This window comes from Drosophila montana, unplaced genomic scaffold (assembly GCF_035044405.1).
Source record: "Drosophila montana isolate Dmon_TW-CO22-7 unplaced genomic scaffold, ASM3504440v1 contig_3733_1, whole genome shotgun sequence".
NCBI classification, from domain to species: domain Eukaryota; kingdom Metazoa; phylum Arthropoda; class Insecta; order Diptera; family Drosophilidae; genus Drosophila; species Drosophila montana.
The window spans coordinates 11,451,512-11,466,214 of record NW_026998620.1 but is presented as its reverse complement, the minus strand read 5'-3'; the positions used below and the strand labels follow the sequence as shown (position 1 = coordinate 11,466,214).

The 14,703-nt window shown below is 38.6% G+C and overlaps 1 protein-coding gene across 1 annotated transcript in view; it reads right to left on the bottom strand.

Annotated features, from left to right (window-relative positions):
* Window positions 1-14,201, bottom strand: part of Teh1 (tipE homolog 1) — a 33,446-nt gene extending 19,245 nt beyond the window's left edge. Inside the window, exon 1 of the mRNA XM_064693872.1 lies at window positions 13,065-14,201. Coding sequence (XP_064549942.1) covers window positions 13,065-13,834 — 770 coding nt within the window. The 5' untranslated portion in view covers window positions 13,835-14,201. The remainder of the gene's footprint in view (window positions 1-13,064) is intronic.
* Window positions 14,202-14,703: the final 502 nt, after the last annotated feature.

Genomic DNA, 14,703 nt, shown 5'->3' with positions numbered 1-14,703 from the left:
TATTTATTTTTTAAATTATATATTAATGTATCTGCCATAATGAATTTGAATTAATTCATTAACTTCATTGAAATGTGAAATGTAAATATAATCTGTTGCCCAAAGCGTAGAGGGTATGTGTCTATGTGTAGCATATTTCAACAGAATTTGTGTTACCAAGAACTGAGAGTGTGGCAGAGTTTAATGCTTCACATTGGCTTGTTCAAATTTCATGTAAAATTGCTACGGCCAACATTTAAATTTAATTGCAGCAATAATGTTTAATTTCATTAATGAGCTTAAGTCAAGGGCTCAATAGCCATAATTTAAATGCGTTTGATGTAGTAAAAGATCGAGTTGTTAAAATACAAATGAGAATGCGGTACGTGACGGGATGAAATTGTGTATACAAGGCATGAATTTTTTGGCCTGAATAGGCAATTTGTAGTCGTAATCCAAATAAAAATAGCCCAGAGTTACACGCACCCACACACATACACACATCCAGTTGAGGACAATGAAATAATTTTACACATTGACTGTGGTGTCGGCAGGCGCTAAGCCGTTAAATTCCCAAAAGCCAAATGCTAAATGCAACTCGGTCGAAATATTAGAGCCAAATGCCACGATTTAATGGGCAATAAATCGATTGGCTGCTTGTTGCTGCCTGCACGACCAGTGCAACGTCTGTGGGTCTGTGGGTCTGTGGGTCTGCTGCTCACCCAAGTCGGCTCGGGAGGTTGATTTGAGACTGGAACAGCAGCTGGAGCCGGAGCTTATCGGCACGCATGCACGCCAGCTGGCGCCAATTTGGATACGCAGATAAAGCATTTATTGGCCACATAAAACGGGTAAAATTACTTCCCAGCCGCCGCTTCCGTGCCGTCGCACCCTCTGGTATACAGTAAGCCGCAAAACGCTTTGTTGGGCTATCGCCCTGGGCTGTACCCTTCGGCTGACCGCTGTTCAATTTCGCTATGTAATTTCCTATTGTTGTCGCTCGCCCATTGAACTCAGCTCAAAATCAATTTACGATGACATTTTTCGGAAAAAAATTTTCTACAAAACGTTTCCTACTACATTTTAGCCATTCATTGAATTCGGCTAAATGAAACGAATGGCAGCAAATTAGACAAATTGTGCCAAGCATTTGTCATAATCCTGAAAGGATATACATTGTCCCAGTTGCTACATTTGTTCGTGCTGCAGCTGGCATTGTCCTGGCAGCCAAACTTGCCAGCTCCTCCAACACTCAACTTTGTGCCTCTGTGAAATGTCAAATAAGAAATGTACCTGAAACGAAAGGAAAACATTTCTCAGTTGGTTTTGAAGTGCATTTTGTTTGTTTATTTCTTGTATTTTTTTCTTTTTTTTTTTTGATTTTTTAAAAGGATACTGAATATTATATTAAGAGCAAATAGCTGAGCTCGGGAATGATTTGTTTTCCATTTGAATTCATGTTGATAAACGGCATATGCAAAATTCATTTTTAATTTATATTTTACTGGATTTCATGCTATGCTAACATATTTCTTAAACTTGGCTACAAACAGAAAGTCTTGCCATTTGTGTATATCAGATTGATTCTTAACATCTGGAATGAGACCTAATCTACGTAATATTGACTTATTTACAGACAACGGGTAAGTAATTGGAAGGCCTTTTTTGTGCAGTAGCCTAAATATTTTTATCCTAGTCCTTCTTGGGGCCATCCATTTTGATTGTCCCTAACAATTTGTCATTTCAGTCAACTTCAAAAACGTGCGCGTCGGAAACTTTTGTGTTGTGCAAGAGGAAAAAAGTTAAATTAAATAAATTACAAAATGCTTTGCCAGCAAGCACAATGCGTTTGCGCAGAAAAAAAAAATATAAAACAAAAAAAAAACAAATAAAAAAGGTAAAGAGACCGAGCGAAGAATAAACAAAAAGTTCAGGCTGCCAGCCAGACGAGGACGAGACGCGCTGCAAATGTTTAACAAGGATTCGCTGGCAAATTAAAAGCCACCAACGTTGCCTCCATAAATCATGCGCCATGCCAAGAGAAAGGCGCAAAGAAAACACAGCGCCTAGACAAAGCACGGAAAAAATAAAAGAAAAATATAAATAAAATGCGGCGACGAGTCGCAATAACTTTTAAGAAATTATTATATATTCATATACCCTATGATAATATGGTTATGTGCACGATTTCTAGCATTTCTCACAGCTAAGAAAGTTCATTAAAGCTTTAAGCGCGCTTTTTTGCTATTGAGTTCATCTAGAGTTGAGAGATTTATCAACTAGTTGCTCGCTCTTAGATTAATCTATTACTGAACACTTATATTTGGAGTTAAATGTGCATAAATGTCTCATCTTCTTGGACTCGCAAACTGCGGCAGTTATCTTTAATGTGCTTGTAAAAAACAATTAAATAAAATATCTTCTAAAATTGTTATATATTTAAAATATTCTTTTAATTTGTATGCATATTATAACTATTGTAGTTTGTATTGGTATCGTTTTTTTTTCACGCACTAAAATTAATACTTAAACAAAAAACACAAAAGCAACAAAGTGAATTGAAAATATAATTGCTTGGAAATAATTAACATTATGTACTCCAAATGTACCTAACTATTTGGGCAGTAGTATTTAGATATATGGATTTTTTTACAGGGTATCGCATTTGTACTCGATACCCATTTGCTTATGAGCTGGCAACACAAATAATAAAACTACTGGCAGAAACACGGTACGATGACAATTTAAAGCTATTCGCAAGTGTTCTTGTGTTTTTTTTAGTAGTTGTTGTTGTTGTTGTTGTTGTTATTGTTGTGTATGTAGCTGTGAGTGTTCCGGCGCGTTGCACTTGAAACGAGAGCAAGGGATGTCCAAGCCGCCGCAGACAAACAATTTAAATTGTGAGGGCGGCCCGAAACGGGGCCATGGAATTGCGTTGAAAGGTCCCGAATGCCCCATTTGGAGTGTCGTGCGAAAAAGGCCAGCAAAATACAAAACAATAACAACAAACAGGCGAAACAACAATGGCAAATAAAAAAATATGTGACACAAACAGCGGCAACGACAACGTTCCGGAAAACAAACGGAAATTGTGAAATATACAAATGTGTTCCGGCTTCTATAGGTGAACTACATGGAAACTCCACTCGCCTCTGGCACACAACAGGACAAGATACAACAAAACCAGCTTATATAATTGTAGAGTTTTAATAAAAATATATGGCCACGGCCTGGACAATTGTAACATGTCACATTCGAACAACAAAAAGAAAAAAAAAATACAAGATACCAAAAACACAGTTGCCACATGCCGAAATATTTCTCGAACGGGCTTGTTAAAATGAAAGCATTTGAGGTTTATCGTTGCCCTAGGCGGTGCTCGGGCACTTTGCTAGTGGAATATACGTAATTGAAGCTGGAACACTGGTCGGTTATGCTGGGGGTTAAAACGCTTTTCATGAAATTCAATTCTCGAACAAAGTGTAGTTTTTGGTTTGATTGTGGGAGCTTTCTTTCTCCCTAACGAATTAGGTCAAGCAATTACAAGCTGCTGTGGAAGTGGATTTGGCACTTATTTTGAGCATTTCTATTTAGTTTTTACCAACTGAGTGAATTTTCCGCAATCGGTGAATTACATTTTACACATTTTGTCAATTGGACACATTTTTTGATAAATAATATGCGAGTCATAGACAGTCTTTTGATTTGTTTTTATTTAATAAATTTTTTTTTTTCAAGATCGAATATGAGTTATATATAGATATATATTATATAGCATGCATTAATCGGCCTTATATTAATTTTTATATCCTAAGCCCATTGATTACGCGTAAAAAGGGTATAATATTCTTGTGCAAATATATATACAGGCCGAAGGAAGCATCTCCGATCCCATAAAGTATATATATATTCTTGATCAGCTACAATAGCCGAGTCGCATGTATGAACTCCTCGATCTCAAAACCTATTTGAGCTAAAGATTTCAAATATGGAAGGTAGTTTCTGCAAGTTTCCGCGCAGCACGAGTATGTTCTTAATATAATCGATAACTTTTCCCGTTTCCAAGCAACCGATAAGAACTGATATCGAAATCGGGTTTCTTTTTTTACAAATCTCTTTAATGGCTAGATCCACCAAATTTGACATTTGACATTTCTAGAATAGTATAAACAGATCAAGTATCTTTCATTTCATAACGACCCCGTCCCATTCCCCTAGCACGAGCTGCATTTGGTGTTGATATAAAAATGTTCAGGGTGTCCCCGAGTTGGGCACTCTCGACTAGAAAATTCTTACTTGCTTGTTTTCAAATTTTAGACATCGCCTTTACACTTATTTCCCATTTGTTTTCTCACCTCTGATAGCCAACCAATCCGTCTGTTAGTTGGAATAAATAACATTCTGCACATATATATAAAGCTAATGAAATCGAGTCTTTTATCTATTTATGTATATTCACAGCTTCAAAAGCGCCTGCGAATAAGTTTATTTATCTGTTATGTTTCGTAATTTACGTCGCTTAAATTTAATTAAAAAATCTGTTGAGCTGGCAATCACCAAGAGGCAGCCGCAAATGCTGTCAGAAATCATTGTAAAATATTGAAAAATAGGCGAATGCAAGTCGAATGCTTTTGGCAATTAGCCAAAAAAAAAAGTAAAAGGGAACCACAAGCTAGGCAGCTGCAAAAAGGGATTGTAATTACGAAATTAAAAGTGTGACAGCTGCATGATGGACTTGTCTGAAATAAATGAATGAACGTGGCATAGACGAATTGACAGGCATGGCCAGTCGGGTAGTCGGCTGGTTGGGTGGTCGGGTGGTCGGGTAGTCGGGGCCCACCGATCAGCCTTGGGGCATTGGCATTGGGGCGTGGATCTGCATTATGAGTGTGCGGCCATATTGCACTTGAGCTGCTGCTCAGCTCCTGCCGGCAGAGTGTGTGGCAGTGACGGATGCGGATGCTGGCATTTGCAACGCCAACGTGTCCTGACCGAGGCCGCAACATGGGCGTCCAGCATCAAGCAGCAAGTGCCAAGTCGACAGAGGAGAGCTGGCACCCCACGAAGGCGGCAGGTGGCTGATGGCCCCTTATTGAAATTTGTTGCATTATGCTGGGGCTTGGCCCCCCCTCCACCTTGTTCAGGATGCTTGGAAATGTCCTTGTACGATGCTCACTGCACTTGATTGTCAACAAAATGGTTTTGCAGTAAGGCACAGCTTGTTGTAGCTTCATGTTGTTGCTGTTGTTGTTAGATGCTCCGCTTCTGCCCCACTTGTGTATTATATTTTTTTTTATATTATTTTTGGCATGCGGCACTTGATTTTGAAGTGACTGCAACTGCTGTGCAGCTGGCAGGCAAAAGGACATGCGGCAGTAATTAAATTTGTGCATGTAGAATGAATCAAATGCTTAAAGTTGTGAAAGGTCGTTTTGGAGAATAACTAGAAATTTTCCTCTCTTATTTTTTGTTTTTTGTTTTAAATTAGACACGAGAAATGTCACATTGTTGGCACATGCATAGGCATATATGCGCGCACACACACAAGAAAACACTTGAAGACGGCCATAAAGATAAATGTTTTATGTACGTGAATTGCGTTGAATAAAAGCTCTGTTTGCCTGCTTTATATGCAGAGAGAGAGAGGCACAAACAGACAAACACACAGACACAAAGTGCGCTAAAACGCGTTCTCTCTTCGTCTCCCTCTCCCTCTCTCTCTCTCTCTCTGTATTCCCTGCTGCCAGTGCCCGGCCATCTCTGTTTTATTCTCGAATTATGCGAGATGGCATTTGCTAGTATGCCCACATTACTCATACGCCCCTTATTCGCCTCTCATAAGCCCCTCATACCACCAATGCCGCACGCGCCCCGCTGTTGCGCTTCATTTAAGCAAATTCACGTGCGCATTTAAGCTTAATTGTTTTCTGAATTAAGCCAAATACAAATAGGTGCGCAAAACGTGCTGAAAATGCTGTTAATTTTCAACGAGAGTGTGCAACTGGAGCTGAGATTTAGCAGAAGAATTTAAATATTCACAATTATCATGGGAACTTCTATTTAAGAAACGATTTATACTATTTTAATATAATATTGCTTGAAGTTTGCTTATGAAGTCTAAGAAAACTTTCATATGTCAGCATAATGCATAATATGTGCTCACATATATCTAAATTTTCATATACAACCTAACACATGACCATTAAAAATACCAGGCTTATGCTGCCTTTGGAATCATAAGCGCTTGTTTTATATCGCATAAATTTATTATGGGTTGCTTATGTATGTATACAAATAGCTGAAAAGGACGCTTTACGTATGTATTACCACCCGCCCATAAATTCACTTTAATAACATACTCAAATTTAGATATTATCTGCGTGCAATGCACATAAGTATGCTCGCATATTTTTCGGTATTTCTCTGTGTCTGGAGAGACGCTGTCTCAAGACTCGCTGGAATCGGTGTCTCCGCTGCTTGGCAGTGCTCTTGAATTATGTGCTTTCACAAATTGTCTGGGGCGAAGCATTTAAGACATTTTATTCAAGCGCATCTCAAGTGATTCTTAGGTGGTTATTCTTTTTTGAACATTTCTTAAGTATTGTGGATCTGGACTGAGCTCGGAATATGTTCAATATTAGAGACAATGCGGCGATGTTTGTTCTTCTGACAGCCAGCCACACACTTGGTCAATAGCAGCAAATGTGCAATTGTTACGTTTGCTACTAGAAGAGGGTCGTGTCCAGGGGTAGAGTTGCTCGACTCTGCATTACAACTAGAACCCGCAAACGAATATCCCGGGGTCATTTTGGAAAAAAAACTCACGTTCAGCAGACATGTCGCAGTGGTCTAGCGAACAGATACAAAGATATAATGGCTGCTTTCTACTAAAAACAAGCTTTTACTCTCAAAGTAAAGATTTATGAGTCAATACTCAATAAGAGCTCAAGGCAAGATTCATAGAAGGATTTGCAATGCTCCTAGGAATATGCGTACTTAGTCTCATCCACAGGATCTACCTGACATGATTTTCTTAACTGAAATGCATAGTAACTCTGTGATATAGTCAAAATAATAAAAACTTTGTACACCTTAGCCTTAATAGCAGTATTTCTAGTTAAATTTATTTCCCTCTCATATAATTTAATGCCACTAGCTCTTATCGAAATCGATATTTATCGATACTGTTTTTCCCAAATTTACAACTTACTGTACAAACCTGGCGATACTTAACATAGCTACGAAGCGCATTATAGAGCATTCTGAGCCCTGATTGACACTTAATAAATTAAATTTTAAAAAAATATATATATATTTATCGATGTTAACATGGAGAGCATATTAAAAGGTAAGCTCGTTCTTTCCATTTTCCATTGGGCATAATATATAAAAAAGTGTAATACATTTTTATAAATCATTACAATAATTGCAGGTATAACAAATAAGAGGCTCTAGTTCCAGACTAGGGGATACCTTGAACCCTCAACCAATGCTGATCAAAAATATATATACTTTATGGGGTCGGAGATGCTTCCTTCTGCCTGTTACAGACATTTGCACAAACGCATAATACCCCTTTTACCCATTTTTAATGGGTTACAAGATTGCTTGACTTAAGACTGTTGCACATTCTTGTTGACATTTGCTTTGGCACATTAATCCAATGTTAAAGTTTTATTTGCAACTCGTGTTGCTTGTGAACATTTTATATTGCATACCTCAAGGAGCTGGTTGCATTTTACGACTTGTCTATGTGTTTAAGGGCTTAATACCCAACTCTTCAATATTTCTTGGTAATGTTTATGAAATAAACAAACTTGAGCTTCAGGGCTCATGCGCATGTCCTGCATGTCATTTACAGCAATTAAGTTGCCCGAGTTCGGGGCTTTAATGTACATTACATTGTCCGACTATCGTCACTTGTGTGTATGTGTGTATGCGTGTGTGTGTGTGTTTTGTTAATGAAGCGTATGGCTGACTGCGACTGCTGACTGACTTAGCGGACTTTTGGCTGCCAGCTCGCAGGATTTGGTGGGGATTTACTCAAATGAAGTGGCGTCAAGTAAAATATTTGCTTTGCAAGCAACTACTGCCTGCCTGCAACTACTTTTTGGATTCTTTTTTTTTATTTTTCTATTTCTGCTGTCAGTGAGAACTTATTGCCAGTCAGCGTATGCAGAACAAGAGCTGGTCACGCCCACGCAAATGATTCTGTATTTCTATGCCGATTGCATTTTGAGAACGGTAAAAGGAAAACGAAAATTTGTTGAACGGCTTTCATATGGTGCGCATTATTATTAATATTGATTTTAAGGGGGGGCCGTGCTTGTGTATGTGATGAGAGCCTGGCGATGTCCTTCGCACATATGATGCCAGATGCCCCACACACAGACACACACACACACACACACACAGACAGACGCAGCCTCCACCATTTCTAGAAGTAGTAGTTCGCCATGTGGCTGATAAAAATAACAATAGCAGCCTTTTTTCCTTTGGCTGCCGTTTTGAACCCAAAAGATAAAAGCGCCCCGCATTTTTATGCTTGTATTGTTTGCACGAGCTTGACTAAAAAGAGAAAAAAATAACAAATACGTGACAGAGCGTTGGAAAACGCAGCCTGCGCACAACTAGGCGGCATTTCAACAATAATGAAGCCTAAAATGATTGTGATTAGATTGCTGCTGGCTAAAAAAAAAAAAGAAAACGAGACAAGCTCAAGGACTAGAAGCCGGCACTTAATTAAAGTACAGTGCTTGGGCTTAGGCTGCGTTTGTTATAGATAAATTACTTTTTAAATACAATATAAATAATAAAATACAATATACTATATAGCTATACGTGCATCAATGTATGCTTTATTCATAACCTAAAGAGAAATTTAAATATGTAGAAAACGTGACTTTAACGTATTCGCTGCAGCTAAGTTGTTTGTACTGCAAGAGAAATTGAGTTGTTGTACCCCCAATTTAGGGGGTATTCTAATTTTGTGATGAAGTGGGTAACGCATAGAAGCGGACATCTCCGACCCTATAAAGTATATATATTCTAGATCAGTGTCAACCGAGCTGATACAGCCATGTCCGTCTGTCTGTCTGTTTGTTTATTTGTATGCGAACTAGTCTCTCTCTCTAGTCTCTCTCTCAGTACATATGTCGGAACCGACTGGATCATTATATCATTATATCATTTAGCCGCCATAGGAACCATCGGTCAAAAGGTAGGTTCTTCACCGAACTCGGCATTTATTAGTTTTACTATGCTTCTCATATATATGCAAAATTCTATCAACTTTGGATTACTTCATAATATAGATTTCATAGTAGGCTTAACTCGGCATTTACTATTTGAACTATATGCTGCTTATAAATGTGCCAGGTCTTATCAAGATCGTAATACTATAAAATAAAGCTATTTAGGAAAAATCGGTTAAAAAATGAATTTTTGCATATAAATAGAATGTTTTCCATTAGAGTTTCATCAAACTTCCCATTCACGATTTTCACTATGCTCACATATCAGCAGAACCGTATGTCAAATGTCTACAAGAGTATTAAATGTTCGGCGTGCCAAAAATATGCGTACTTTCTCGTTTATTTTTTTCGTAAGTAAAAGAAACACGCTTTTCTGCGAAAAGTGGCACACACACGAACGCAGCAAGCGACGCGAGGCTGGGCTGCAGCAGCCACAGGAGCAGCAGTTGGCCTGGCTAAGTAGGCCACTTTAGGTGCAGCCGCGAAGCAGCTACGCCAACCGTTTGAGCCCGGAACAGCACTTGGAATGCTGCTTTGTTAAGAGTTTGAAGAGCTGAGTTGAGTGGAGTATTCTCATGCATCATGGGTTGCAATTTTGCAAGTTTGCCAAACCAGATGATTGACTTGTCTTAAGAATTGCTAATTTCAGGCACAAGCTAAAGAGTTTCAGGCACAACATACAAATTTTTTCTTTTTTAGCTTAAGCTGCATTTCAACATTTTTTCGAATTATTCCAAAGGACTGCAATGCACATGATATGCTGCAAATCCTTTACAAAACTAACTAGAATTATTTTTATTCTTAGTCAACGAGCGACGGCGACGAAAGGTAAGCAGATTATGTAACATATATGTATTTATACAACGCTACATCCACGTGCTGATGCCACATGAGTGTAGGAGTGCGTGTGTGTGTGTGTGTGCGTGTGCGTGTGTGTGTGTGTTTCTCACAGATAGCATTAACAATGGCACATGCTGACGCCAGTTTGTTTTGCAACTTTTCAACAGCTCTTTTTCAACTGTTTTTATTAGTGATTTCCGTTGAAAACAAGCTAAATTATGCGTATTTCTTTTTAGCCTTTTTTTCGGGGGTCAGGTTGCGGGCTGCGACACCTGCCATAAACTTTACTTGGTTTAGCTTGAATATATCTGAGAAGCTTCAAATATGTAATATGCGCTCGAAGAAAATGAAAACTTTGTTCAATATACTTTGGCTGTCATTTTTGTTAAGAGATCTTTGCAAATATTTTACTTTTTTTTAATATGTGAGCAAGGTAAATAATAAATAATGGTTTTTGATTTCTCGATAATTGTATTTTGATAAATTTGACTTCAGATTTAATGGAAATTGATTTGCAATAGGTTTTGAACCATTGCTTGTTACCAGACGAAGGTCAACTTAGCTAAAAATGAAAACATAACTCAAACAAATAAATAAAAAACATAAACTCCAAGTTTCTTTCTTAAATATGCTTATAGCTCGGGCAATTAAGTTAGTTGAACGCTCATTCGGCCAACTTGTTGTGCTTTAAACTGGAATATGTTGAAAATGTAGGCCTATTAATTCATAGCACATGCAGTCAGTGGCCTGCCTCTATTGTTCGGCACAAGCCCATTGGGCAGATAAACGAAAATCTAACTGGGCATAATGCTCATTCGGCTACTAATTGATAGGGCACGTGCCCCACAAACAATGAGGTAAACAATCCAAAAGGCAGCTCACCTCAGCCTGAAAGACAACGGCAGCATTGATTGCATGGCTCGATTGCCTGCTCGTGCCTGAGCATGTGAAACTGACACGGGCCAATTGAATAATGCAGATCCACATGTGCAAAGGGTCCGGACAGACCAATTCATTATCGATTGCGTCAATGTGAAGTTGCAATTGGATATGCAAAATTGAGCCACAAAGCGCTCAGACAAGGTTAAAGCTTACAAGCTCAGTGGAAAAGAATGCCACAAAAAGACTATAATTACGAATCAATAGCTTTGCCGGAGCGCACTATAAATATGGTTGTTTGTTTTAAATATGTGTAAATGATAAATGTAATTGCTATTGTCGCACTTATTCACATGTGTATAATCAAAGGAGCTGCGCAGTGGATAGCAAATAAAGCCCGAAACTCAATCGAAAGTCGACTTGTCAACAGCTCAACAAATCAATCATACGCAGCGTGGTGCGTGCTTTCCTGCTAGCTAATGCGTGCCTGTTGGGCGTGTATTATCTATGGCACACACACACAGACACACAGACGCAGACATGCATGTGACACTTGGATTTATAAATAATACAGCCCACTCATTACTCCAAACAATAAAGCTGGCTTCCAATTTCGTCGAATGTGTCATTATTGAATTATTTAAATCTCGAGTCGAGGCCAACCAAACAAATAATGGACAACAACAACACATTTATTGCAATTGGATTGGGCTGGGTGACTGGCACCTGCCTCAGGTACAGTTCAGCACAGTTCCAGAACTGACTACAAGTTGGCAAAGTTTTGTAAACTTAATTAATTTAAATGAGCTTGGAACCTGAAGTCAACTGAAACTCAATTTGACGATGCATGCAAATTAACTCAAACTCGAACTCGACTAGTTAAGAGAAGTTCTTGTACATAAGCCTACTTAAGTATAAGCCCTGCAAGTCTCGTAGTTGACAGCTGATAATCAAGGCTGAACTTTCGTCAACTTACAGGGCTGAAAAACTAATATCACATTGTGCAATCAAATCATGTTTTATCTATCGTATCAATGGAAGCTAATTGGCATACAAATTTATAAGAAGGATTCATACAGAAACTCATAATTGTGATCAAGATTTTTTTAGTACATTAACATAAAATGTCATAAGATAAAAACAAACAAATAGTTAATTTCTTAAAAAATTATTTATTTATATATAAACATTTGTAAACGAAAATATTTTATTGTATATAAACAAAAAGACAAGGAAACAATTTAAAGAAAATAAATAAATATATACTTACATACAAAATTTAATTTAAAAATAAACATTAAAACAAACATTTGTTTTGATTGATAAAGAAAAATGTCACAAAAATGAAGAGAAATAAACAAAGAATTAATTACTTAACATTTTTAATTTATATATAAGCTTTTGTAAAAAAAAGAACCAATAAAATAAAAGGTTATTTAAATATAACGAAAAGAAAACTAAATAATGAGTTAGGAAATTTTAATTATATATAAACATGTGTTAAAAAAGAAGAAAATCCAACAACTATGTAGAAAATTAAACAAATAATTAAATACTTTAAACAATTGTTTTTAATTTTTAAATAAATTCACCAATAAACATTAAAACAAAAATTGTTGAGTAAATAGTAACTTAAAAAATTAAATTTATAAATAAACATTTGTAAAAGGAATTTGCTTAATATAAAGCAAGTAATGCCATAAAAAATGAAGGAAAGTAAAAAATAATTAATTATGATAAACATTATTTTTAAATATATAAACATTTGTAAACCATAATCATAAAAAATAATTAGAAAAATATTTAAATGAACTTACATAGAAATTGTAAGCCACATCTGTTAACTGCAACACGCAAGTTTTCAATATCGAATAATCTTTCTTATATATGAGAAAACTTTCTTCTTGAAATATTTTAAAACAATTTTATGAGTTTCTTTTGTATCTTTGTTAGTTTATTTATTTGTTTTATTAAGATAATAATTTTTAATTATATATTTTTGTTTATTATTTTTATAGAAAATCATTTTGAATCTTTTTAATTATAATTTTCTGTCTGTTATTGTTGTAGTTTAAGGCAAATACTTAGCGATAGAATTGTGGCCGTACATACCTGAGATTTTCAATGCGTGGCCGGCGGCACTGCGGACGATTGCGCCGATGGCTGCGATCCTTTTTACAGCGGCAATCGCAATGCATGATGCAGAGGGCGATGGATGAGATGACCGTTATCACAAAGGGGACCACAAAAAAATGAATGATGATGGCCTCCTGGTCGTCATGATTGTAGGATGTGAGGACGACGGTCTTGTTTTTGCGCGAATAGAAACACGGATAGATGGCGCCCTCGACGCCATAATACATATTGAAGTTCTTGCACGTGACAGTGGGCGGATAGCCGCACCCCTTAATGTTGACCAGCAATGTGGCCTCACCGGACTGCTCCCACTCGGCGGTGTAGTTGGTAAAGTCGGTCATGTTCTCTGGTATCGTAATGTTCTGTTCAATAAATGTCACATATATGTGCACACAGCGATAGAGATCGGAGGTGCAGCCCTCGCGACAGGAGCTCCACGAGCAATTGAATATGCCGACAAGATCCTCGCGACGCGTTGTTGTGCACAGCGTTGGATTCTCGATAAAATCGTGGCTCAGTGTCGATATGGCTGGATCCACATAGAGCGGCACCAGAAACAGCAGCGATGCGCCGGCCGTCACCGAGAAAAAGGCGAGTGTTGAGGTGCCATAGAAACGCGCACGTTCCCGCCACGAACGAAAGCGCCGATTGCCATTTTTCTTTTTTGGAGCCAGTTCTCGGATTTTACGTAACCGTAGCTCTTGTTGTTGCTGCTCGAGTAGTAATTCCGAACTGCCACTCCTCATATTATTGTCGGTGCACCCAGGGCGCTGATGTTGCTGCTGATTGTTGCTGCTGCTACTGCTGCTACTGCTGCTGCGGCTGCTGTTGTTGTTGCTGTTGTTAATGCTGTTACTGCTTTCCCTTTTGTTGTTGCTTGCGTTGACGTTGACGTCGCCGTTGGCGTCGGCGTCGCAGCAGCAGCTGCAGCTGCAGCGACGTCACCACCCGCACCAGCCAAAGCCTGCGGCTGGGCCTGAGAGCTGCTCCTAGGGTTAGTCGTTGTCGTTGTCGTCGGTGTTGCACTCTTCAATTTGGCAGCAGGCAGAGCGACAAAACGTGAGAGAGAGCGAAATGAAGAAGGCTGGACACTTGCAGCGTACGACGAAGCTGACGCTGACGCGGACGTTGCGTTGGCAGCGGCAGGCGTCGCTGCCTACCGCAACATCCAAGAGCGGCACGAGTACGCAGCGGACGCGAGACAAACTTTTCGATGATTGAGGTTATGTACACACGCGTCGACGCAGAAGGAGACCGGATAAACAGCTGTTCGACCAACCAAGCCTCACACTCGCTGCCCACAGAAAGCGTTACAAATCACGAGAGAGCGAGAGTGGGTGGGAGAGACAGAGAGAGAGAGATAGTTAGACAGAGAGCGCGCGCGTGAGTACCTAATGGGCAGGGGTTGTGTATAGGCAGGCAGACAGCGAGTGTGTGACAGAGATAGCGCGCACAAGATAGTGAGAGAGAATGCGAGAGAGTGAGAGACAGAGTCAGTCAGACGGCGAAAGGAAGACGCTCGGCAGCGTCTTCATTTGTGTTGTATGAGTTGATTTTTATTTTCGCTTTACTTTTTATTATCGTCGCGGGCAGCTTTGACATTTGCATTATAATG